The 27437-nt window shown below is 37.3% G+C and overlaps 3 protein-coding genes across 4 annotated transcripts in view; 1 reads left to right on the forward strand and 2 right to left on the reverse strand.

Annotated features, from left to right (window-relative positions):
- LOC125226547 (calcium uniporter protein, mitochondrial) overlaps positions 1 to 27437 on the reverse strand; it is a 141606-nt gene that overhangs the window by 84503 nt on the left and 29666 nt on the right. The window lies entirely within an intron of this gene.
- Positions 1 to 27437, forward strand: part of LOC125226545 (uncharacterized protein DDB_G0283697) — a 104687-nt gene that overhangs the window by 51919 nt on the left and 25331 nt on the right. The gene's annotated exons all lie outside the window — the stretch shown is intronic.
- On the reverse strand, positions 7675 to 13067 carry LOC125226548. Of its 2 annotated transcripts, XM_048130540.1 has the most exons (3): positions 12469 to 13067; positions 11795 to 11963; positions 7675 to 7795 (listed from the first exon to the last, which is right to left on the reverse strand). In XM_048130540.1, exons 1-2 carry the CDS (start codon positions 12827 to 12829, stop codon positions 11821 to 11823), a joined length of 504 nt encoding a protein of 167 aa, XP_047986497.1. In that variant the 5' UTR covers positions 12830 to 13067; the 3' UTR covers positions 7675 to 7795; positions 11795 to 11820. The 2 variants fall into 2 exon arrangements, with proteins under 2 accessions (XP_047986497.1, XP_047986496.1); XM_048130539.1 differs by lacking the exon at positions 7675 to 7795 and having other exon boundaries at positions 11523 to 11963.

The following is a 27437-nucleotide window of genomic DNA, read 5'->3' on the forward strand; positions in this document are numbered from 1 at the left end:
GAGAAAGAGGTACGGTGGCCTAGATGGCGTTACACCTTTGGGGAACGCTCAGCTAGATGGCGCTAATATTAATATTTGACATTTTAACTCATATCAAGCTAACAATATGGGCCAAATTGTCAAAACTGAGGTTCAAAAGTTTTAAACTTGTGTCGAGAGATGGCAATCTATGCACTGTGATAACACATTTTACTTTGACAGTAACTCTCTATAATACTCGATCCTCTGTGGTTATTATTAGCACTAATAGCAAATTAATTTCTAAAAACCAATACAAATCTGTAGAATGTAGATATATTATTCATGTTTCTGATGAAACATTATGTTTATTCCATGAAACTAACTAGAAACGAAACCGTGCACTAAACTCGACCCAAATCCAAGATTTTCTGTTAAAAACTCGTTTTTTTTTTCACCGTCCGTACGTAAGCGGCACCTGTTGTTTTAGAACACGCAAAGAATCACACGCGAGGTGCGGCGACGCCCGGCCCTCTCAGCAGGCGCTTCGTCTCGTTAGCGAGAAATAAAAATACTCGCCGGGAGTTCTGCCAAGAACGCTTTACCGACTACCGACTTATCTCCTAATCGTAATTCTACCGGCAAAAGAGCGAATTTCCTACGTAGAATTTAAAGTAGCTAGCATGAGTGTAGAAATGAAATGCATGTCACATTAGTACATTTTATTTTAGACATGGCACAGTTTTTCGACTCACACACGTATACCTAATGTACAAGTACCTTTAAAATCTATTTAATTTCATTAACTTTCATAAACGAAATATATTTCGTAATAAAAATGTGTAGATTACCTTTTTGTTGTCAAAATACTGACAACGAAAATTATGACTTTTTTTACATAAGCAATTTTTCGATAATTTATGTCAACGGCGAAATTACTTACTGATACTGTACTTTTAACACTTAAATAAAAATTTGATACAATAAATATTATAATCTAGGCAATCAAAAAAAAAAAACTAAAAATCTAAGTCTAAAGAGGGCGGGCCCCTGACGCATAGCGCCCAAGATGCTGGCAGCATTTCCTCGCTGAATCGCATTCGCAATACTTATACGTTAAACGAGGAAGCTGCTAGCTCTTTTGTCCCCCGTAGTATACTGTACTTATATTAGAAACGTATAGTTTTATCTCAATTAAAGTCATCATAAGCGACAAATGAAATTCATGACAGGTGGTTATTTCTATCGCTTATAATAAATTCTATGTTAGATCCAGCTTAAGGCTTGATTAGCCAGATAATATCTGAAGCAATGCACGTACCAAACGCAGCACGTGACTGACACTTTATTTCATTTTAGAAGAATAAAGACTAAGGAATGTTTTCAATTACCTTTTATATTACTAAATTCAGTACTTACACGCCAGATTCAGATAATGCTTGGAAGTTAACCAGATGTGGGCTAGGGTTTGCTATTTTTTTTCTCCTAATTTGACATACTTATCTGACGTCGTATTAAAAGGACAAATAGCTCACCCTTTCCGATCTCTGATAATAACAATAACTGGACATAACATAATTAGGCGTTCAGTGGTAAGCAGACACATTGTTGAGTAGGTAGGTACTTATCCAGATAAATGACAGGTATCTCAATAGATTCACCTAGTTTATTCGCATCGGGTATTCCCAAAGGCAATTTTCGTCACAAAATAACTCTTCTCGGAATTGGGCATCGGAATGTTAATGTAGATGCCTTGATGTTGAATAAAATGAATCAAGACCTTCACTTTAAATACTTTTTCTCGAAAAAAAAAAAAACAGCCTCTATCGTGATTTTTTTTACGGACAATTAATTTTATTTTTTAACCCCCGACTCAAAAACGACGGGGTGTTATAAGTTTGACGTGTCTGTCTGTTTGTTTGTCTGTCTGTGGCATGGTAGCTCCCGCACAGATGAAGCGATTTATTTTTCGATTTTTTTCTTTGAAAGCTGAATTTGTCGGGAGTGTTTATAGCCACGTTTCATGAAAATCGTTTCACTATGTCGGGGTTTTTTTTTTTTCAAAATTAAAATTTTGTGGTTAGGTTAGGTTATGGCTAAAATAGGTAACCGTCTGAGGGCGCTCTTGTCTATTAGTAGAAAAACAAATGTAATTTTCCGACATTTACACTGACGAGTAACATGTTCTAAACTGTCAAAACCTTATAGTAGAGGCTCAAGTTATTTGTCAACAAGTCTCAAAAACCTTATTTGCCAGTATCACTAAAACACATTTTATGTAAAAACACAATCACGAGCACGCTGACAATGTCGCTTGCTTGAATATATCATAAATATTCATGAGACGTCACTTTTAGTACCCCGCGCGGTTTGTTAGAAGAATGCCTCATCTTCGCTCATTTGTTATAAAATACAATAGGAGTAACGACAATTTTATAATAGTCATGCGTCAGAGCTTCAGGCCCGATTGGCCAAGCCTACTGAATGTTATCTTTACAATTTTACACGCATAATATTCAAATTATTAAAAATTGGGAAAACCATCAGTTAATTCAGCATGCACGAAAAAGTGATTTACATTTATGTTACACTCGAGCCAGGTTGAAGTGTAAATATTGAAACAACGCCCAAACAGCGCCGCAGTTTGATTTGATGTCAACATTTTTTTAGGCATTCAAAATGGAAATGAGTTTCCCATTTATTTCACATGTTGAATGTAAATACAATACAGTGACGTCAGCTAAGTCATCGCTATAGTTGTTCATTTTACTACTGTGCTAGAAAACATCATGAATAATCTAAAATCTAAACCCATTCCTACAAAATAAAATGACGCCTCTTTAGAAAGTCAAATAAAAAATTACCTGCGTTAATTCTAAAGATTTCCTTTCCGAGCGGTCTAAAGGATCATTTAGGATGAACAAAGTGTTAAAATGGGCGTTCTGTTTCTTGAACCAGAGCTTTTGAACATAACAATACAGCCAATTAAGTACAATTTAATAAGACGCGAAATGTTTCATCGCGGCCAATTTTGAAGATTAAAGCGTCCAGGCATTTATTGTTTATATTGAAGGCGCAGGAGGCTTTGTAAAATTGTTGAAAAGTATTACCGCTTTTCGCTTTTTTAGATGATGGCACAAAATGATTACAAAAAATGTATTAGCCATCTTGAAGCCTTTCTCTAAGGACTCCAGCTATTGGACTCCTCAGTATTTGATTATGTCGAACATAGGTCTAAAATAAAACGTACTTTAAAAACATGTAACAACTTATGCATGGACCTTAAAATAACGATCACGCAACCCGCTGACGCTTACCCTCAGTAAGAGGGAGAGGAGAACAACCTACTCGTACTAGACCTTCAGTCAGACTAGCTTTGTGGTCCCGAATAATACCTACCCGTTGTAACTTGTAACACTGCCGACTACACGAAACAATCTAGAGGGATTTCCTGCAAATGCCTCTTTACATCTGCTTGGAAACAATCAAGATTGAAGTACTTTATGTGGCATTAGACGCGTTTCATACACCGGAGTAATTTCATGTGAGAATTGAATATACACGAAATGTACGTTTGCGGTGCTAAATAATAACATATCTCATGATCCCTCTAGAGTTCTGCTTCTGTATTTAACGACGATTGAAAACTAGTACAAAATATATAAGATAGACTAAGCTAAGTAAACAACGATTTTGATAGGCGCCTATGAGTATATGTCATAATGTTACCATTTACCAACGGAGCTATTCAAATCGATACCAACTTGGTATGACTGTACGAGTACCTATTTCATATATATATATACCATTGCCCATTAGAAAAACTTCAACTTGTACAATGCAAATTGATTAGTTGAATTTATTTTGGTCGACGGCTGTTGAAGTCTGAAGCAATCGTCAAATAATCAGTTTCGTTTTTATTAACCGCTGGGGTTAATAATGGCTCGGAACTGGTAAAATATAACATTCTATTCATAAAATTTAGGTCGCGTAATGATTAATGAAACACGTTTCTGTAGTAAAATTAATAAAACTCTACAAAATACTAGGTACAATACATAATATGCTACTGTAAATTCATCTGTATGTGTACCTATTCACCTCAAACTCGATACCTTATAGGTATACGACCTGTTACGGAATAGTAATTATAAGAACAGTAAAGATTGTCCTATTTATCAATAATTTTATATACTACCTGAGTACCTGACTAGCAAATTGCATCACAAACCACAATGCCATGCACTATGAAATGACAGTATTTATTTTCCTTATCAACTCCACAGTTGCAAAATTTAATTTTGCATAAATAGTTCCCGATTGTGATCTTTCATTCTATCATCCATCACTTCAAGGTTTTTTCCGGTTGCATCCCCACTAACAGAAGTGAAGTCTTATAGTCTGCTTGGTTATTATTACCTAATTCCACGTTCTAGCATAGACAATAGTCTATAAAACAAATAAAATTTTTTTTATAGCGAAGAGGCTTGAATGAACACACGACCATGAGAATTCACAAACATCACATCGACGATGACAATGAGGATTTTAATGAATGACGAAATTTATTATTTGTTCCAGGTAATGGTCTCGTAAACCTTGACCTTCACTTGCACCGAACTGCAGAACGTAATGAGTAGCCGAATGTCCGGGGTCAAGTGTACAACCAGTGAGATGATTGTAAGGTACAATTTGGAATCCGACAGCAGACGACGTCTTGCTAAGATCAGCAGGGCTCGCCATGATTGGCGCGAGATAGACGTGTAGTCCTCCTTAGACTTATATTGACCGGGATATAGACCGTGATTACCTTTTTGATTTTTGTCGAGCTCCCGATATTTCGACGCAGTTGCATGCATCATGATCACGGAATCATGATCATGATGCATGCAACCGCGTCGAAATATCGGGAGCTCGACAAAAATCAAAAAGGTAATCACGGTCTATATCCCGGTCAATATAAGTCTAATGAAAATAACCGTGAATCATTCAAAACTCTTACACGTCCTCCTGTCATTTATACATTGAGAAAAAGATGAATAATGTATTTCGCGGTGAGATACTGCAGCGCCAATCATGTGATAGTTCGTCTGCGACACTGTTATTTCTATGAAGTTATAAGTGTTACGTATAAACAGTAGTGTCACTCTTTTGCATCCAACTTAGCAATCCGGTTTAAAACGGTAAGTGCGATATAACTCGAAAACTATTTAAATGCTGCTGTCGTCTGCGGTCGGGTTCGAATTTGTACCTTTACTTTACCTACCGTTGACATGAGCACGATGGGACTTTTGTATGACATGATAGACAATCTTTAAACTCAGCCAAAAACTTTTGGTAAATCTTCGAATATTTACAAAAAAAGCAAGTATAACAATTAAAGATGTTAACGCGTTTCTTTTCTAAAAATGTAGAATAATTGAGGCTAATTGCTACGAATTTGCTAATAATAGAGCTTCCCTCGCGGCTAAAATAATAAAAAGAAAACGGTCAGTTAAACCAGTTTATTCAGCTTGTAGGCCGCAGTATAAATGTTAACGATAAGGTATCACTAGTTTCGAAAATCTTAAAGAAACCGAAAGACGGTCCCTGCTAAGTTCATTTTAGATTGCTACAACGTGTACCTAAAATGTACCATGATAATGGAATATTACTTTTTATTTCAGCCGTTTAGCCATTACCGTACAAGGGACGAAAGGGTATTTATTCTCACTAAAAATAATTTATCCTCATTTGATGTGTTATGTCACTGTGATATACCAGAAAAGTACATTACAACGCTACATACCGGCCATTAAAATTAATGATGCACGGTGTATTTCACAAAAAAATCCGTAAGTCGTGCTTACAGCTTATGAGGTCGTGTTTTTACACACTGTAAGCATACATGTTGTTTTAAGATTGAGGTAGCCTCGGTAACCGAGTAATATATCCCTATTACCAACTATTAATAAGCATCACCTTATGAGAGACGGTTCGTGACCGGAAAACATCTACCTATTTACCCAGTTAGTTACAGAATGACATGAACCGTGAACGTTCTAGGCAAGTCTAATGATATCTTGTAATACGCTAGTCGACGAGAATAAAGGATCCCCAGCGGCGCTTGTACTGAAATTAATATTTATGAAACGGACAGTATATTGGATCAAACAGTTAATTAAATCCTAGTCCCTATAGATTAGCTTAGTTTATTGAATCATATACACGGTATTTGATATATAAAATAAACTTAATCAAGCAGGAATTTCCTTTGCTGTCCAGATCGATAAAAACATACCCTAATGAAAAACATAAATGAACAACAATTTTTAAATACCTATTATGAAATCTAAGCGCACGGTAGTGCGCAGGCCAAGTTCCAGCAACAGGCCTCGCGCATGCCGTGCACTATTTAAATACACGAACTGTTTTGACTCACTTTTGACCCCACTGTGCACTGCAGCTCAGTGCCTATTGCAAGTACAGAGATAATGTTTGTAGAATAGTATAATCTTTTTTTATAAAAGCACACTCAAAGATAATTTATTTATTGATAATTTCAATCCTCTGATTTAAATAATTAATAGCATTTACTTATTTGCATAAATACTAGGACGGCCGAATAAAAAAAATATTTTCCATGATTTTTGGTTGCAAAGTTGGTTTTGCGCATGTATCACTTCAGGTGTTAATAACGTTTGGTACATTATTTTACGGTAAAGAAAACCTCTGACATTGTGATATATTTTTTTAATAATTATACTGTACTGTACTTAACTTGACTTATCAATGAAATTGTGTACATCGCGTTTTATGGTTGTCATGGCCGCTATTTTTTTCGGAGGCGGCCATGATACCATGGTTTGTCACTTTCATCAACTTTCATTCATTTTTGAATATTTTATTGTGCTCCGGGGTGATTTCTGCCTTGTTGAGTTTTTGTTTTTTGTTAAATTTTTGTTTCCTGTTGAGATATCGTGTGACTAATTTAATACACATGTGCAGAAATTGCACCGGGCTGACAAATGCCATCTTTAGTGCATAAATTTGTGATTTATTTATTCATTATCTTAGGTGTAAGTAAGTTAATTATTGGAAACGTGCATGAAGGAGTTAGGCATTGTCACAAATACCCCTAATCTAAATACCAATGTCCAAGATTCATAATTTGTGGCGGACGTTGCCACTAATTATACTGATAAGATTTAAAACAAAAAAAAACACACACACACAACAGGGGAAAAAAACATCAACCACGCATCACTAGTCGCGAATTTAATCATAATTCTAAAAAGAATGTATTTATTTAAAAGGTTGACGAATCCTGAATAGTATTTTGACGGTGACATAAGTGAAATTGACAGCTATGACATTGACTTATCTGTCGTAGTTTTTTTGGACTCGAATTCCCGTGGCGAGTATACCTACGTAATCATATACTAGTACTAAAGCAGTATGCCAAATTTCATAGATAAAGTAATTTGTGGCGGACGTTGCCACTAATTATACTGATAAGATTTAAAACAAAAAAAAACACACACACAACAGGGGAAAAAAACATCAACCACGCATCACCAGTCGCGAATTTAATCATAATTCTAAAAACAATGTATTTATTTAAAAGGTTGACGAATCCTGAATAGTATTTTGACAGTGACATAAGTGAAATTGACAGCTATGGGATGATCCCGGATGACGTCCTGATGTCGGCCACGCGACTGATGCCATCGGATCCAGGAATGACGTTGACGATTCTGCCGAGCTTCCATTTCAATGGAGGCAGGTTGTCGTCCTTAATAACGACCATGGTGTCGACTGCAAGTTGACCCTTGGCTTGCCTCCATTTGGTGCGCTCCTGAAGTTCAGAAACGTATTCCTTGTACCAGCGGACCCAGTAGTGTTGTCTTAATTGCTCAATCCTCTGGTACCGTGTTAGCCTCAAAGGAGGAATCTCTGTTAGACAGGGAGTCGGAAGAGCTGTAAGTGGTCGTCCGATCAAAAAGTGACCTGGAGTGAGTGGTAACAGGTCAGAAGGATCGCTGGTTAAAGGGGTAAGAGGCCTAGAATTTAATATTGCCTCTATTTGACACAGTGTCGTATATATCTCTTGGTATGTTAAGTGACAGTTACCTAGAACTCTAACTAAATGGTGTTTGCAGGATTTCACCCCCGCTTCCCACAACCCACCGAAGTGCGCTGAATATGGTGGAATAAAGTGAAACCTAATACCGTCATTTGCTGCAGACTCAGATAACGTCTTTGCATTCGTGCTAAGGAATCTTTTTAAATCGTTATATGCCCCGACAAATTGGGTTCCATTGTCGGAGTAGATGTCAGAAGGCAGTCCGCGGCGGCTAACAAATCGCTTCAACGACGCCATATAACCTTCTGCAGTTAAGTCGCTGCATAATTCGAGGTGCACGCATTTAGTTTTAAAACACACGAAAATCACAATGTAGACTTTCATTGTTTGACTACCACGACCTTTACGAGACGCGGCCAGTATTGGACCGGCATAATCTACACCTACAACCTCGAACGGAAAGCCTGGTGTTACTCGCGGGGGAGGCAAGTTGCCCATGAGTGGCGCTATAGTCGCACCGCGCATGCGAGTGCATAGGACGCATTTGTAATACGTTGACCTAGCTTGGATACGACCACCGATTGGCCAATACGTAGATTTGATATATACTAGCATGGCTTGAGGTCCCGCGTGTAACAAAATTATATGAACCGAGTTAAAATATGTCACCGTTATAAAATGCCCTTTTGGCAAGATAGCTGGGTGCTTTTTGTCAAAGTTAAAAGGCCCATTTCTAAGTCTACCGCCTACACGCATAAGTCCTTCAGAATCCACGAAGGGATCCAGTTTTGTAAGCGGGTCTTTGGCTTTGAGCATAGTCTTATTTTTAACATCGTCATATGAGTGAAATGATTCTATTTGTGCTAATTTTACTAATGTGTTCATAGCCGTCTGTAGCTCTGTAGTGCTAAGGAACCCTGAACGTTTAACACTACCTGGTCGCGCGTTGTTAACGAACCGTAAAACGTAAGCTGTGACACGTTTAAGTTTAGTAAAATTAGAAAACTTCGTAAGTTTCAATTCTGATAAAGGTGATAGTGTGACATCGACCGCTACATGAGCCGTGATTACCTCAGCCTTAACCTCATCACTATCATTGCTCGCGTGGTGATTTTTGGGCCAGTCCTCTTCGTCATTACATAGGAATGCTGGACCATTCCACCAAATATCGGCAGCAGCAATAGACCCCGCGTCAAGTCCGCGTGAGACCAGATCGGCTGGATTGTCGTTAGTAGGTACGTGTCGCCAAGGCCAACCACCGGTGATTTCGAGTATATCAGCTACGCGATTTCGTACGAATACCTTAAGTTGGTTTGGTAGCATCCTAAGCCATCCTAAGACGATCATGGAGTCGGTCCAAAATGTGCAGCTGTCTGCTTTCATGCGAAGTGATGTTAGCGCTTTCTGGTAAAGCTGCGCTCCGATCAAAGCTCCGCACAATTCCGCACGGGGAATAGTTATCGGCCGGAGTGGCGCTACTCTACTTTTTGACATGAGTAACCGAGTAACTACTCCTGAACTAGTGATTGTGCGTACGTACAAACAAGCCCCGTACGCTGATTGAGACGCATCCGTAAAAATGTGGAATTCCACCCGCGATGCGTGAATTCCTATGACCCTACGCGGAATGCGTAAGTGGTTTAACTCTGGTAGAGACGTGGTAATATTATGCCACTTGTTATAAATCTCTTGAGGCACTTCATCATCCCAAGAGAGCTTTGAAAGCCATAAAAGCTGAAGCAGGATTTTGCCCTGTATTACAACTGGTGATAGAAGACCTAGAGGGTCGAATATCTTTGCTATCGTGGAAAGGATGTACCGCTTTGTTAACTTATCTGGGGATTTCCCTAAATCGATGGTAAAGTACAAATCGTCAGTTCCACTTGTCCAACCTAGCCCTAACGTCTTACTCTCATCCAAGTTACCCAGATTAAGGTTTGTAGAGTCATCACTATGCTCATTTATGAGTCTAGGTTGATTTGAACGCCATTTGCGTAAATGCATACCGGCACTCTTAAGTACTGCGCTAACCTGAGCTATAATACTGGCAGCCTGTAGCTCAGTATCAGACCCTGACAAAAAATCATCCATGTAAAAATCATGGGCAATGATTTCAGCTAGCTGAGGCTCTGAGCATTCCAGTGCTAACTGTTTAAGACACCTAACAGCTAAGAACGGAGCACTAGCCGTACCGTAAGTGACCGTATTTAATTGATATGTGCACAAAGGATCAGATGGATCCTTGCGAAAAAGGATTTGCTGCAAATGCCTGTCGTCAGGATGCACGACTATCCTTCTATACATTTTCTCTACGTCAGCCGTGTACACGAAGCGATATTGTCTAAAACGCAACAAGATAGCTATGAGATCATCCTGAATCGTGGGTCCCACGTGCTGAATATCGTTCAGCGTTACTCCGGTTGACGTACGCGCACTAGCGTTGAACACGACACGACACTTTGTCGTGAGGCTAGATAGCCGTAACACGCAGTGTTGAGGTAGAAAGTTTCCTACGTTTTTATCGGAAGTAACCTTGGACATGTCTCCCAAAGTCTCGTATTCATTCATAAACTCCATGTACATAGACTTCAATTGCGGCTGCCGTTCTAGTCTGCGCTCTAACGACAGAAAACATTGCCTAGCCCGCTCGTAAGAATCGCCCAACAAAGATGAAGGCTGCTTTAAAGGGTACCTAACCATAAACCTACCGTCCGGTAACCGAGAGGTGTTTTTAACAAAATGTTCCTCGCAAGCCCGTTCATCGTTGGAATAATAAGCCGTCGCGGGTTTTATTGTGGCTTCATCTAACTTCCAAAAACGCGTCAATTCGTCGTCTTGATTATTTATTTGAACAAAGTTGCAACAAATATTTTTTGAATAATAATTATCCATACTAGGACCAGACACTACCCAACCTAACTTGGTCTCGTAAACCACGGGCTTGTTTCGTCCCAATTTAATCTTGTCCCTACCTACTAATTCCCAAAAGACTTCGGCACCTAGAAGAATATCGATAGGGGCCGGCGTGTGGAACTTAGGATCCGCCAAGACTAAATGTTTAGGTATGTCCAACATTGATTCATTTACCTTATACATAGGTAAGTCGCATGTTACTTTTTGTACTACATAAAATGACCTTTTCATGGTAAAACTTTTGTCCAATAAAGATGAGAACTTAGCATTACATATTTTACCTACGTCTGACTTTATATCTTTAATGCCAGTTAAAGACGCAGCTATATCCCTAATAGGTAAGTTAAGTTTTTTACAAAAGTCAGCTCTAATAAAATTAGGTGAAGCTCCGTTGTCTAAGAATGCGCGTGCCGTATGTGGTTTACCATCACGATCATATACTTGTACTAGAGCGGTAGACAGTATGACTTGCCCTTCGCCTGACTCGACAGCCGGAAGGGCCGGCAACAACACGCCGCTACTAGCACTGCGACTGGGCCCAGGTTCATCATCGTCATGCTCACTAGGGTCGCTACTGTCGCTAGGACTCACTTCTATGACTGGCATTGCTACGGGAGCCGTCGTCGGCAACATATCTATATGTAGAAGCGAGTTGTGACGTAATGAGCATTCTTTGCACGGACCACGCCTACAATACTTTGCTATATGACCGGGTTTCAAGCAATTGAGACATACTTTCATCCCTTTAACCTTATCTGCGCGTTCTTTATTCGATAACGCGAGAAAGTCGGGGCACTCAAATAGCCAATGACCACGCTTACACAACGGACATTCATATGAAAAAAGTGGGCTACTCACAGTATTAGTTTGACGTTCATCTAGTCCTACGAAACACTTTTCCTTAACTTGTCGCACAGCGGAGCGCGCGTGCGCAGCGGAGGCAGCGCCGGCGCCAGCGGCGAGCGGCCAGGACGCGCGGCGCCCGGGCCCGTCCATCGCCATGGTTTCCAACAGATCCGCACGGTCGCTGAGGAAATGTATGATAGCATCGAAAGTAATTGTTTCGCAACTAGGCACAAACTCCTCCCACTCTCGTCTAGTAACATTGTCAAGTTTTTGACATATTATATAAACTAATAATGTATCCCAATGGGTGGTTGGTTCATCAAGGGTCGCTAACGCACGTATATTTTTACATATCGTATCTATAAGATGCCTAATAGCTGTCGGCGACTCCTTGGTAATTGGGGTTAAATTAAATATGGCCTTAATATGATTATTCACCAATAATCGCTTGTTATTGTACCTATCGCATAATAACTGCCAGGCTATTTTATAGTTACTACTAGATAAGGCTAAGGATTGTACAATTATCGCGGCGCTTCCTACTAATGAAGCCCGCAGATAATGAAACTTATTTACATCATCAATGGAGTCGTCATTATTAATTAAACTATCGAATGTGTCACGAAACTCAAGCCATGTATCATACGAGCCTCCAAACTTCGGTAAAGAAATGGTAGGTAACTTACATTTTACATGTGGATGGCGCCGCGTATTGTTGTCGGAACCCCCATCGCTAGGCGCGACCTTGGAATGCATGGTTACCAATTCCTTAGCCGCCGCGACTGACGAGTAGTATAAATCCTCGAACTCAGACCTCTCGTCTAACTGGGCCTCGTCATCCTCTGCCATGTACTCCAACTTGGTTTGAATTTCATCATACGTGTTGTAAACACATTCCAATTTAGCAATCCGAAGTTGAAGTTCCGTCACCTGAGCCGCACACAACACTTTTTCGGCTAACTCGCGTATATAACCTGAAAATTTAGTTAATCGCGACTTAATATGACCCCTTTTTTTAATTAACTCTTTCATCACGGCTTCTGACATCTTTAATTGTACTTAATATTTACCTTCTTAGCACTTAAACACTTTATTTCACCATAAACACCAGCACAATAAACCAGGAACGTAAACTTAACCACTTTCTTATGAATTTAATCCTAATTATTCCAATGTTGTTTACTTAATGCAAGCCGGCTGAGTTATGGCGATAAATACCTATGGCGGCCGGGCGTCCCGTTAGATATAGCAAAAAACGTTATCAGCGCTCGGCCGATTTACCTATGCAATTTTAAAATTGCAGATTTATTTGAGTTTTGAGTATGATTTATTTGTATAGAAATCGTAAATAGGTAACGGTTATGGATGTAAAAATAGGTATGTATTGGGTTTTAAAGGATAGGTGATTAATTGATTATCTTAATACGCTGTGTCAAATAGAAGAATGTTTTAGAAAATAGGTATTTGTAGAATTTAGGATGGTAATTAAGGAACGGACTCACTTTTAGCTCTTCTTAACCTGTTCACTCCTTATGGACGTCGTCGAATACGGAATAATTATATGGGTCGTCGTATCCGGAATATAGGTAGAACAGTTGAGCACTTCGTAGCTGGATGAAGATATAGCCGCCTCGGGATACTTCTAGCTGCACTCCTCACTGGAAAGCCGGTATGTTGGATGGGCAGGAAATATTCCACACGATGCGTTTCTCCTTTGTCTCAGCCGTAATGGAGGCCCTTGGTCCTTAATAGCTCGTAGCTCGCTGATTCCAAATTATCTGGCATCGAAGACCATTGTTGTGGATTGGAGAAGGACCAGGCAGAATAAAAAAATGTTGAAAAATATAAAAATCCTCTATTCTGCCACAAAATACAAAATAGTAAAAATAGGATATCGGTTGCTCGAATACGAGTTCAAAAACGAAAGTCACGAAGATGGCCAATGCGCAAATTAGAGCGCATATTTTAAGGCAGAGGTCGCTCCCGTCGCCGTAGTGATGGTTGAAACTTTGCGTTTAGTTCCAACAGCTATGACGTTGATTTATCTGTCGTAGTTTTTTTTGGCCTCGAATTCCCGTGGCGAGTATACCTACCTAATCATATACTAGTACTAAAGCAGTATGCCAAATTTCATAGATAAAGCTTCAGTAGATCCTGAAAAATGACCCTTGACCCTGTGAAAATAGCAAATTTTGGCACTCACTCACTGACCGGTAATCAAAACCTTTTAGCCACTTGCAACGCATTATTTTTCATGGGGCGTATTTACTCACGGTACGCATGTATTTTGTCTAGCTAATTTCTTTGAATATGTTATAAAGGAAGTAATTTCATTTTCCCCTCACCAGCTCGGAAACACGTGTTTTGTCCTTTAATACCAGCGGGTAAAAACGCATTTTATCCACTAGTGGGTAAAGTAATTTGACCTTGAATAAAGTCAAATTAACTGCTTTAAAATTGATAAAAGTAGGTGAATCTAGTAATAAAGATGATTTACCACCTGTGGAACTACTGGAAGCAGTGATAAACGCATTTTTTGCGTTGTAGTTTCCTTGCTATAGTGAGGGGAAAAGTTTTGTGTTGCACTCGGGTGCAAATGTATTTTACTTCTCGTGTGTTAAAAAACTCGCAAGTTCAGGATTCTATTCCCGAACCACTCGCTTCGCTCGTGGTTCAACTATAGAATCCTTTCACTTGCTCGTTTTTCAATTCCACACTCGGCGTTAAAATACAACTTTGCCCCCTTGTATAACAAATAACTATTCCAGCGCCTAGTTATGCCTCTATAATAAATACAATTAAAAAAAACGCTTTAAGTCAAAACACACTTAGCCGTAAGGAACTAAAGTAGTAATTCGCTCGAGAAGTGCATCGCATAATTATTCCAAGCCTCCTGGCGCTTGGGGTAATCCTCGAGATGATTTCTTAATAAAGTTTAACAGGTGTTTGTTAGTGAAGGGTTAACGAACCCTTAACAGCTTTCAAGAATTTCCGCGGAAATTTCGTGTAACTATTTCTGAGGTGCAGTTCAAAACAGAACCATCGAGTAACTAAGCGGACGAAGACTTTTAAATACTCGTTAACTTAGAATAGAAACTTAGATCCATAATAATATTATACATCGCTAGGCAAAACAGTACCTACATAAAAGATAGTTGAAGGGGTGGAACATAACTTTTTGTTTATGCATTTGATGGAGCATTCCGCCATTTTCGAAGTTAACCAGTACATAAATATATGATAACTAAGTTTATGCTTCGACTAGCCAATTATCCATTATTCATGCGATTTGAGTACACTATTATTTAATGTATTTATCAGCGTACAGCCGCATTCGGACTTTTCATTGTTGTAAAAGGTTAATAAATAGCGATTAATAGAACTTGTCATCCCCATAATTTAATTATTTATATCGTGTTAGACCCATTTTAATCACAAATGACTTTAAAGCGTAAATTATACCAACAAATAATAGTAATCCGAGACTGAATTATGTAGCCTATGTCACTCAAACTATCTCCACTTAAAAAATTACGTCAATTCGTCGCTTTTTGCCGTGAAAAACCAAATAAACAGACACAACACTTTCCCATTTATAATATTAGTATGTAGAGACAGAAAAGGTAGAGAGATAAGAAGTTTAAAGGGTTAAAGTGGAGTAGTAACTTCCAGCTTAAGTGGGTTAAGTCGTCTTTAAATGCCTATAGATTAAAGGAGCAAGCGGTTCTTTATCGGTTTTATTTCATCCCTGAAGCCAAATAAATTTCCCAAAAGTATATAAGAAGACACTGAAGAGAATTTGCGTCCCTTAAATTGCTGTGTTCGTGATTACGTTTGCAAGTTCCCGTTCAGTCTTTTATAGCCGTGCCTTCCCATGTTTGAACTGTAAAACCCGCGATGTGGAGGCTAGGAAACCAATAGCATCCAAAGACAATATTGAAAACGCGAGCCCCGGCTGTAACTCCAATTTATGAATAGACAATTTCCCGAACACGAATTCGACGGGTTGTGTCAAGAACTTGAGTCTAATTTGACGTGTAGTGCTCTGTGGTTTACGAGGCATAAAAAACCTTTTTTTTCTCGACATATACCTATTGTGAAGAGTGCCGGGAGTGTGCATTGGATAAGAGACAGGAAACAGACGTCCTTTGCCAAGCAGCAAGGACACTTTTCCAGTGTAATATTTTCATCGATTTTTTTAAGCGCACACGAATAGATCATCAACCATTTTACTACTGTATAAATACCATAATGAGAACCTCATTACAATGTTAACCGTATTAATCCCACACTGACCTTATCTGACCTGGCAGGAGATATCCCAGACGATATTATCGTAAAAGAAAGACGTGACAAGGACTGTCTATTATAGCTCTAAGCAGGATTAAACTTTTCTTTTTCGCGTTTCTGTTTTTTAAAGACTAAAGTCTGAACGACTAGCGCGTTTGCGAATTTACCTTAAATGACTTAACTGCTTTATCATCATTTTATGAAATCAGTAAGAAATAAATTTGTATCAAACCTTCGTTTCGTGCTGTACTTAAAATTAAATATTACCAGAATAATCAGGCCGTTTGCCGTATCGTTAGCGTATTTACCTGCAAAAAAAAAGAAAACACAATTTAGAAGTTAGCAAGTAAAATTATCAAGAGTTTCTTGGGATACAAACGTTTAACTTTATTTCAAGACAGTGGCGATAATTGTATACGTACAAAACAAGTAACTATACAGATAAACAAATTAATAATGTTACGATAATAGCAATGTTGTCTGTCAATCAGTTTCCGTCACTAGATAAAGCGGCAAATAGAAAAATAGCAGGCGCAAATATTTATCATTACATATTGCGCCTCTTTCTAGTGACTAACTTGTTTGAGCGGTTGTACCAAAAGGCAGTAATTATTGTAAGATTATTGTGAACATTTGTGTTATTATTATAACAATTCATGAATTAGACATTTTACTATGTTATGCTAACAAAAGTTGAATAATTACAGCTAATTTAATTTTCGACTAAACAAACCATTCAAGCTGTAGCTAGAACAAATCAAGCCAGCAGTAATAGGTCGAAATGGCCGCTTAAATTGGACAGATCTCATTTGGACCGGGCTCGCCGTAATGCACACATTTGTCCCACTTGTCGAGTACTTTGTTTATCGAGTAAAAACTAATTAACATTGACTCAATGTTTCAATCAAGTTAATTTGAAAACTTAATTAATAAACTTATAAAATACTGGAAAAACTTTGAAAATTTGGAATTTAGCTTATAAATTATAAATTTTACTTGTGCAATCAACTTCTAACATTGCGAGTTAGTTCTGATTAAAAATCTTTAAAAAACCCTAGCGGCTGAAATTATAAATGTATAAGCACAAAATGATCTTTCGAAATCAAAAAATCTGATTGATTAATATAATGAGTGAGTCACTGACAAAAACTTAACATATACTTAAGAGTTATATCCTCGTTAAGTATTTAAATAAGTCACCGAAAGTTAATGACTGCTTAGAGTAATATAATAAAACTCCCTGTACAGACACGCAATACTTACGCACGCATGATTTACTACGATTTGACTCAACACGCATGAACCGACACGCAAAGTACTCGCATGTAGGTAAACAAATCAATTTACACAACATGAATTAAAATAAAACAAATTTGAATATAATCTCTAGAGTCTTTGGGGAAATTATGATCATTGAATGAAGAACAATTTAGATTATACTCATATCGAAGCCCTCCAAAATTCGTTGGGTTTTAGTTAGGATTCGTTGAATTACGTCTGGAAGCAAATCCACCAGAAGAACAATTTAGATTAGTCATATCGAAGCCCTACAAAATTCTTTGGGTTTTATTTAGGATTCGTTGAATTACGATCCGTAGGCAAATCTATCAAGAAAATTGAACTGCGTGAGAAACGGACATTTGGGATCCCACTTAGAGATCCCAGACAGTGTACCTTCGGAATTTTGGCCTCCATTTATAATTTTTAGCAGTATACTTTCGTCGATATCGCAGCAGATGTTAACATCACCGATCATGTTATATATTGTCATAATACGTATAAAAGATTTCTCCAAATATTTTGATGTCAACTATACTTATACGGATACCTAAGGTAGTCTTCTCCGAGACCACGGAGACGCCGCTGTCCTCAAAAAGTCGAAGGTAAAGTTCAGAAATGAACTATACGTAATTAAGTACCGTGTAGTTAGTTATAATTTGACTGTGTAAAATCGTGAAATTTAAAACCAGTGTAATGTTTTTTTTACATTTTAATCGAATGGCAAATAAGACAATATCTTAACAGTGTCAGGTATACCTATTTATACTTTTATTAGTTATTCAAAAGTATCCCTTGTAATTTATTACTCATTGTTTTGGTTTTTATTTCTCATCGATTACAGCCTTGAATGAATAGTAATTGCTCACAATCTCTTGGCAAGACAATCGGCTCCAAAGAGAATATAATCACTACGTGATCGGCTCTTCCTATATTTTTTACACGTTGTGTGAAACTGATATTTAACGATAGCAAAAATTTGAGAAATTGTAGGATATTTAAGTATACACTATAACAGCTACATATATTATTAAAACATGTACTTGTACAACCATCATAGTACCTAATGTACCTATTCACTTCTCTGTGCATAAATTGAATAAAGAAGGTGATACAACAAAGACTGCAAATACGAAGAAAATGTTAAATTACGATACAAGTGTGGAAAAGAGCAAGAGAATTAAAACACGACCAAAAGGAGAGAGTATGGGCACCACCCTTATCGCAATCTAGATAAAAAGGCATGAGTTAACGGTGAGAGACAGAAAACTTAATCCAGACGAAGACGCGAGAAATTGACAGTTAGTAAATATTCGTTTGTTACCAATTTATCATTCTAATCCAAGAAAATATGCTCCAGCTATGATTGCAATCATTCATTGTTACATTCTGCTCACAAACAAACAGTGATGAATTGTTAACTACTGCTGTTTTGTTTACTGAACGGTTGCTAACTATGCATTGATGATATAACCAACACAACACACTCGATTTAAGATTAGTGTTCATATCACTGCTCTTGTTGATATACAATATAAAACGAGCGGTAGCATAGCCTGTCCGATTTATAATATCAAGTTCACCATACATGGCGAACTTGATGTTAGAAAACTGTATAAAATATTTTATAATAGTTCGGTAGTTCCACTCTATTCTTTAATAGAGCGGAAGTACAACACCAGAGAGTTTAGTACTTTAGTATAACTTGCATAGTCGCGCGCGAGTCCATACATCAAGCGCGACTTCCAAGTATGGACTTGCGGGCAAGAGTGCCAGTTGTGCTAGACCGCCTGAAGTGCTAAATTAATCTCCTTGCGTATCTATTTGCACACGACAAATTTAAAAACATAATCTGAATCCAAATTACTTCTCCAGAGTCGGAAAACCCTGATATTATTTTCGGTAAATGCTCACTGTTCAATTTACTTTTTTTAGACTTTTGAATAAAAGAGAGTTCCATGTAAGCTGACATCTGACCCGTCTAAATATTTATAATTTACAAAAGCGCTAACAAAGAAGACCAAGATTTCACTAAAGTACACCTTTACCTAACCTATTGTTTAGTAAAACGAAACTACATGCCTTGCCTAGGCATTACTTACTAAGCTAGGTCATTGACCGTCCCTGACTGCCCCGTGAATACTTATTAAAAGCTAAACCCTAGGTTTACGTTATCGGATAATGTTTTCCAACAACCTTCTAGCTCCACGATTATATCGCATCAAATTGTGTCCCCATTCAGTGCGATAGTTAGCGACTTGTTCTATTACATAAGTAAGGTACTTAAGTACTAATGCTAAAGTTGAATGGATGGTATTAAGAGCATATAAGCCCGAATAAGGAAAAGAGGGAGTGGATAAATCCAATAAAGTTCGTCGGGAATCAGTCAGTGAACATGGATTACTTTTCGGTTGTTAACGAATTCGGAATAATCCTCTTTGCTGCCGGTATTATACAAATATACACGACTTAGGTAGGTACATATATCTGCTTTCAAATATAACAAAAATACATGTAATTAAAATGAAGAAAAACATAATGCAAATAAAGGATGAACACCTTGCCAACGCAAAGTGTAATTGAGCAAGCTTCTTGTGAATAGTCATTATTATAATAAGTAAGTTAAATTTGACAGATTGCCGGTGAGATCACCGCCATTTTGTAAGCGGTGGAAAACAATTGTATAATTCCAAATATATGATTTACTTGATGATATTACTTGATCTGAACTGTTGGACACTCTTCTATCGAACGCTCCAACGCCGACAAGGCTTAGACAAAACTTAGAGTATGACGTAATTTAAAGTTTGTAAACAAGAAAATAAGGTAACGATAATGTGTTCTTTAAGTTTAAATGGGCAGTTTAAATGTAACGCACAAAGATTCGAGCATTTAACTAGTATGATGGTAATCTACCGTAATGGTCTAGCCGGTAATAATACAAACTCATTGTGTCAAGTTGTCTCAGGAATATTGCTATTTCCTAAGTTTACTCCTGGAACGTGACTTTGGCAAATATACGGAAAACGTGACACTATCCGGCAGAGGTAGGTACACTACGTACTGATATTTAATAGTTCATAGGTAAAATCGTTTCTCCTGATGATCAATGAATCATAACAGTTACATTGGTCTGTATTGACATATGTCTACATTGCTAATAATTGATGGAACATACCCATGTTCAGAGGTTATTTGCTGCAAAAATGTTAAAAGATCATGTATCTAGCCCAACATGAAGTTAGCGGCACCAACTTTATTTATTATTCTTAGATACAGGACATGAACTACCAAACTTTGTTGACATGCATCACACGAAACAGTTTACCAATGCAAATATTTTATGTAGTAACCAAATCCATGTCGCAAAAAGTTCCGGTTTCAAACAGGACCATGAATTCACAGGGCAAATGTTCACTCGTTACAGCGAAACAGGAGCCAGCTAGCCCGTGTTTGCTCCCTGCTATTGACACAGTCTGACTGAAAGTACATGGAGTAGTTTTGTTTGACTAGGGATTTTGTTTGCCTCTCTTTAATCACCGTTTCTGCCTGAAACCTTTCGGGTAGTATAGCGTGTAACAAAGTGTTCTATTTGTGTTTACGGAGTAAATCAGATTTAACTTTATGAAATTTTATAAAGTGACACGTAGGGTACATATTCAACTGCAAAATATGGACGAGAATAACAAAACAACGAATAACACAACTATCATCAGATTGAATTCAACTTCAGTTGGTTATCGGTAAATGTAGGCCAACGAACAGACTTCATTTTTAGTGTACGTGTTATTCCATATTCTATTCAAAAGTTACCGTAACTTGATAAAAGTAGAGCTACCTAGTCACCTACTTCCTTTCTTCAACTCCATTCTGACGCTCTTAAAAGCGCTTCGGCGCCAATCTACAAGTTATCATAATGATTTCGTCAGATTGCAACCATTCAAGTCATTCAACACTATAGATAACCATTAGACCGTGGAAAGCCCCGTTAGTTCCACACTTTGCCACAGCTAGCCGGCGTTGCGGCGCCACCGTCACGGATGCACGTGATGTATGCGCGCACGCAACCAAACAGACGCGCCGCCGCCGCGCGACAGCCTCCCGCATAACTGACGTTGCCTCCACACTTATCAGTACTTAACGCGAGTGACAAAAAGTGAATGGTATAATTTTAATATTTTTTGTGTCGGAGTTTCTGTGAATCGCGATGTTCCTCAAGGTAGGTTGTGTAAACAATACTTAGAGTAATCTAGTTAGGTATCAGTTGTAACGATGTTTACAAATAAAACTGGGAATAGTTGCGTGACAGACATGGTATCATAAAATAATTTGAGAATCATCCTTAAAATTAAATAATTTAACACAATTGAGTTACTTGGTGACGACTTAATATCAAAACATGACATTTACAGGATTTTATTTCTATTTTTAACGTCTTTCACTCTCAGTTTTATTTACATAGATACAGGCCCGGCCTGAATTAAAATGGAAATATTTATCTTGAAATATGTGGTAAACTTTAACTTAAGTAAATACGTACGTTAAATTACAGGTAATTTAAGGTTATTAGAATAAATTGAAGTTTGTTTAATTGTTAAATGACGTAATTCTAAACAATATAGCTAACAAATTACCGGCAAGTATTCTTCAACAATGTGTTAGGTATCTGCGGCACATGTATTATTCTGTAATTGATTACCGTGTTCGTGTGGTAACTTATAACAATAGGGAACGGATCATTGTTTGTAGGAAGGAATCTCTGCAATCTTGAATTACAAACTCTACACCAGAAATAGCAAGCAAGTTACCTTAAAGCATGCTATCCGTCTTGATATTTTTAGCAATAAGAACAATCAATCATAGCGACGATTAGTAAACTAAAGACCTACGCAATAGCCAAGACAGTCGAGTTAATTTTAAAGGTGTAAAGTAACTGCGGACAGTTTCATATCGGTCTTAGTTATCTTTGACTGATAATAGTGATAATATTTAGATGTATCTACTATCGCCGCGGGAAGCAGATATTCTCGTCGTTTATGATTAGCATAGAACTATGAGAACAACTATGAAAGAAACATAATGCATTACGAGATTTATGAGTAAATAAAGAATACCGAAATTTGGTATAAAATAACCTACCAAAATTATGATGTTTCAATATATCGACGGCCGTGATTGATAGGTTCTCCACTGATAATTAACTTAGCAAAGTCGCATAATATCGCTAATATTTCAAGAAAACCGTATTCAAAGAGCATTTTCTTACTTGTCTCAAGGATAATATCAAGGACTTGATATTTTGTCACTTGCACGTTCTACTTCCCCTGAGGAAGTCGTAATATGGAGCTAAGTGACGTGTTTTGGTTCACAATTACCTGCAAGCCCATTTCGTATGTGAACCTTCGTGTACTTGGGCATTTAATGCCCTTTTACATACTAAGTTGTGTAATTAGTAGTACGTGAGGTTCATATATAGTACAACAGAACCTTTAGAAAATCTAACAGATTACGGTGGCTTTTTGTTACTTGAATCCTAATTTTATCTAATTATGTAGCCGCTTTAACCCTTAAATGCATGAATTTTTCTTTTAAACAGATATTAATATTATGTGATAAAAAATGGCTTTCCGACTCTGGGAAAAATAATAACAAAAATATTTAAGATCGATTTTTATACTAAATCAGTGTTAAAAGTTAAATAGGCCAAAACTTATTTATATAAATATATCGTAATTGCGATAAGTTTTATACCATAGTTAATTAAAATGTGATGTAATTACTAACTATTAAAAATATTTGTATTGTATTGTATTGTATTGTATATAAATATATCGTAATTGTAAGTACACTATTTGTGAAACCTTTATGATAAAATGTTTAAACATAAACTAATTACTAACTCCGAAAAAATCAGCCTAAATCACATACTAAAAATCGCCAGCGTCCTGTTTTTTCACACTTTTCCGCCATTTCATCTAATCCTTAAATAATAAATATTATATTATTTAATTTATTTCATTGTATATTAAATAATAATAAATAATGAATAATAATTAAACAATAAATGTGATTTCGGCATATCGAGCCACGGGCCATCAAATATATGATGCATATATACATCACCATGCATTTAAGGGTTAAGGCCTTGAAGTTTTTGCAACTACCTTTTTGTGATGATTCAATATATTTTTTATATAACGTATCTTAATCTATTGGCAATCCAAATGTACATTCCTTTCAACTCGTTTTGTCAGTATTTAAACTGCAGTATTTAGGTAAAATATAACTAGTCAAGCGCAATATTGTCTTTAGAATTGACAAGGTTCTGAACGACTAATATTTACTTGAGAAGACCACAATAACATCAAGATCAATCAGCCATCTTTAGTCAGTCTTGCAGAACGTGACCAAAGTGTTTTTCTTCAAGATTGCTATACCAATATATGAAGAGTTATTACAAATAACGGATCGTCACAATTGGTCACGCTCGGGACAAATTACGTCCCGAGTAATGAATAGAGGTATTGTCTGAATACATAACAATAAACTTCATGTTATTATTTACGACATACATACGAAAGATGCCCTAGAAACGGAACACAACAATATAAAGGGCGTCTATCGGAGATTGAGAATATTAATGTGATATTTCAATTGAGATTATAGTACGTTTTTGGTCTAGTGTAAAGAACAAAGCATAAAAACGTAACAACAGCATGACTGTTCCTGACAACTACAGGCGGAATCTTTCTGAAGGTCTCAAATCTACATTTTCTGATCGAAAAACAAATAACGTTGATAGAAAATCCTAAAATGTGCAAATTTTTCCGCCAAAACAAAAGCAGTCCGGCGAAAGATCAACGTGATATAATTTCGACACCAAAACAACCGTTATCATAACACATAATCGAACACACGGGGTTTTGTCAGAAACAATGTGGCAGGAACTACGCTTTGCAAGCGGGGGGATAATGGTAGAGTCTTTGTGAGAATATTCAACTCTCTTGAATAAATGAAAGGGTTTATATTCCCTTGCGCTAAAGGGTGCCATTCGTTAGCAATTATTTATGTTAATAATTTCGTCCAGGTATTTGGACGTCATGTGCTTATCAGTCCAATTAAGTAAGCGGCTTTGCACTACTGAACTGATGAATTCATTAATAGCATCACACATATTACCATTATTATTACCTACTTATTGGATGTGAAATGTGGATGAAATTAACTTGCTTTAAAATACATAGCTGTATTATAGTTTATAATCATTATATATTAATACAATTTACATGCAAATGTTCCGTTATTGAAACTATTTGTTCAAAATGCATGAAGATCGTTTATCATATTTATTAGCATTATTACCTTCTGTACTACGAATCGTTAACTCTTTGACAGACCGAAGCTAAGCACGAAAGTGGACCAACACCTGTGCAATGTGCATTATTGCAGCATATGCTGTGTGTTAGAAGACTAATTGTTTCGTTGAGATGCACAATTTGCAAATACTCCTTGGAACATGCATCCAGCTTTCATCGTTCGTTTACATTTTTAATAGGTACAACTACAGGTTAATTTTATTTAAACTTGCTCATGTTCTTCCCGTCTCACAGATCGTAAACGTGAGCGAGATGGTTATGCGTGCTGAATGTTATCAAAATTTTGATTTGTTTTTTGCGTCCAAAAATAGCAACAAGTATACTTTATGTACAGGTTAGTAGTTTTTTTAAGAGCACTTTGTGGTATTTTTCTATCGCGAAACTCAAACCTCAGGATTATAATAGCTGAAGTCCCCTGAGAAAGGCCTGAATATTTCTAATTAAATTTATGCCAAATGTATTATGAATTTATGATCGAAGAAAAGTCAACCGGCATAAATAAGTGATGATTTCTGTACCTAGTCACTTTAACGTCGTGTTTGAAATGTCTTACGAAATTGTCAAACGATTAAAAGCGACAAGGTACAGAAATCATCACTTCTTTATGACGGTAACTGTACACATAGGTAATCACGCCTGTTGACTTGATTCGAACTAAATTCAATCACATAATAGATATGTCAGTGTCAAAAATTAAGTATTTGTTTGATAGTTCGCCCAGATCGATGTCATATCGCATTGCTTACTTAGAGTCGTGCATTCTCGAGTACCACAGAGGTTCCCATAGGCAATACAAAAGATACCGATCTACTCAGTATCGTATAAAGAGAATCGGTAAAAAAACGAAAGCTATGTTACATATTTAATTCAACGATGGTAATAAACGCATATTATATGAGCAATTTCACATTAACAAACCAAGTAAGCTCAATGAGGTATTGTGAGCAAAGTATGATATACGTATGTATATATGTGACAAATATTTATACATCGATAAATTAAAAAAAAAAACAACTGATGAATTCTACGAATTATACAAGTCGACTAAGAAATCGATTAGTCGATCGATTCTGCTTTTGCCTGATTCTTATTTCGCCATTTTTTCTTTAATAACTCCCTATCCGACTAAAGGAGAATTCGACATAAACAAGAATCTGACAAATCGGGAACTAATCAGGAAATCAACCTTCGATGTCACAGACTTTAGATATATAGATCAAATGTTGTTATACCGAGCGTTACCAGTCCGTCTCGCATCATTACATGAACGAGAATAACGTTCTACCGTCTTCTATGATGAAATTAGAATTACAAAACATTACGGGGAAACAGAGATATTTAATGATTGAAGCGTTCTTGCAGCGGTAAAGTAGGACTTATCCTGGTTAACCATAATTAAATGTCTATTGTTTAGCTCAAAACAAGGTGACAAGACATTTATTTCGATAAAATTTAGTTAATCTGTACATTTGAATGTAGACTTCCTACAAAACCGAACTTTGAAAGCAGTTTAAGGTCGAATTGTGTTGTGCCTTTCTTATGCATGGCCCCTTTCGACTATTTAGGGTTGTCACATAGTGCACGCAAAGGGACGTTAACCATCATGTTGGATGTCAATCAAAATTATTGCTACGTAGCAAGCAATGCAAGCAACCCGATCGGGAGAATGGTCGACCCCTGACTCAACTTACAATTAACGAAAAGAGCATACAAGAATTTAATGGTTCATCCTACTCAACAGCAACACGAAGATAAATTTTAAAGAGGTAACAAATAACTAGGAAGCACTTAGTCGGCACTTGGGGACAGAGGCAATGAGAAATGTGCAAAAGCATTCGAAACTCACATTTATTCTAGAATACTTGGTCGCTTGAGAGCCGTGTATCAGTGAGCTTTTAGGATTGGCAGCGCACGGACAGGCAATTGAAAGTCAACTTTTTTAGAAGACTGCTATTTTGGCGCCTGTTTTGTTAGCATTAATCTCTTACACTTCCATGCAAAAAACTAGTAGCGCTTTCATTAGGTAAGTTCCAGCGAAAGTGTAGACCTTAACGTAAAGTTAAGCACGGATTGTTCTTTTAAACTGTTCGTAAGCAAAAAATATAACAATGGAATGTTTTTCCGTAGGGGCCATTTACACGAGCGCGAAAACTGTACTTATCAATATCGGTATTAGCTTTAAAAGACTTAGGTAGGTAGCAGCAGCGGCTGGTCCATACAAGCCGATTCCCACCGGCTTGCTTAAAATTGATTACTAGTAAAGTCTTCTTCTTCTTCTTTACATCCTGTGACCCTGTGGGTGTAGGGCTCGAATCATATTTCTCCATTTACTCCGGTCTTGGGCAGTAGGTTTCTTTTTGCTCAGTGTTGCCTAGAAGAAATTTTCACCAGCCGCCACTGGTAGGTAGGTATAGATAGAGCTATGTGAATTCAAAATCTTCTCGCCTTCACACCTTCAATCAATCTTGTAATAAAAATTTTGAAATACCCCCGACCGCGACATAGTAGACCGATTTTCATGAAACATGGCTAAGAACACTTCTGACTTACTCAGCTTTCAGACAAAAAAACTAAATCCAAATCGGTCCATCCGTTCGGGAGCTACGATGCCACAGACAGACACACACACAGACAGACAGACAAACAGACAGACAGACACACACACAAACAGACACGTCAAACTTATAACACCCCGTCGTTTTTGCGTCGGG

This window comes from Leguminivora glycinivorella, chromosome 5 (genome assembly GCF_023078275.1).
Source record: "Leguminivora glycinivorella isolate SPB_JAAS2020 chromosome 5, LegGlyc_1.1, whole genome shotgun sequence".
NCBI lineage: Eukaryota > Metazoa > Arthropoda > Insecta > Lepidoptera > Tortricidae > Leguminivora > Leguminivora glycinivorella.

Excerpts from the sequence above, each read along its gene's own strand:
- LOC125226548 (XM_048130540.1), bottom strand. The coding sequence starts at position 12,829 with ATGTCAGAAGCCGTGATGAAAGAGTTAATTAAAAAAAGGGGTCATATT. Across the intron at positions 11,964-12,468 it reads GCGCCATCCACATGTAAAAT|CGACCGTGCGGATCTGTTGG; the intron begins GTAAGTTACCTA and ends ACATTTCCTCAG.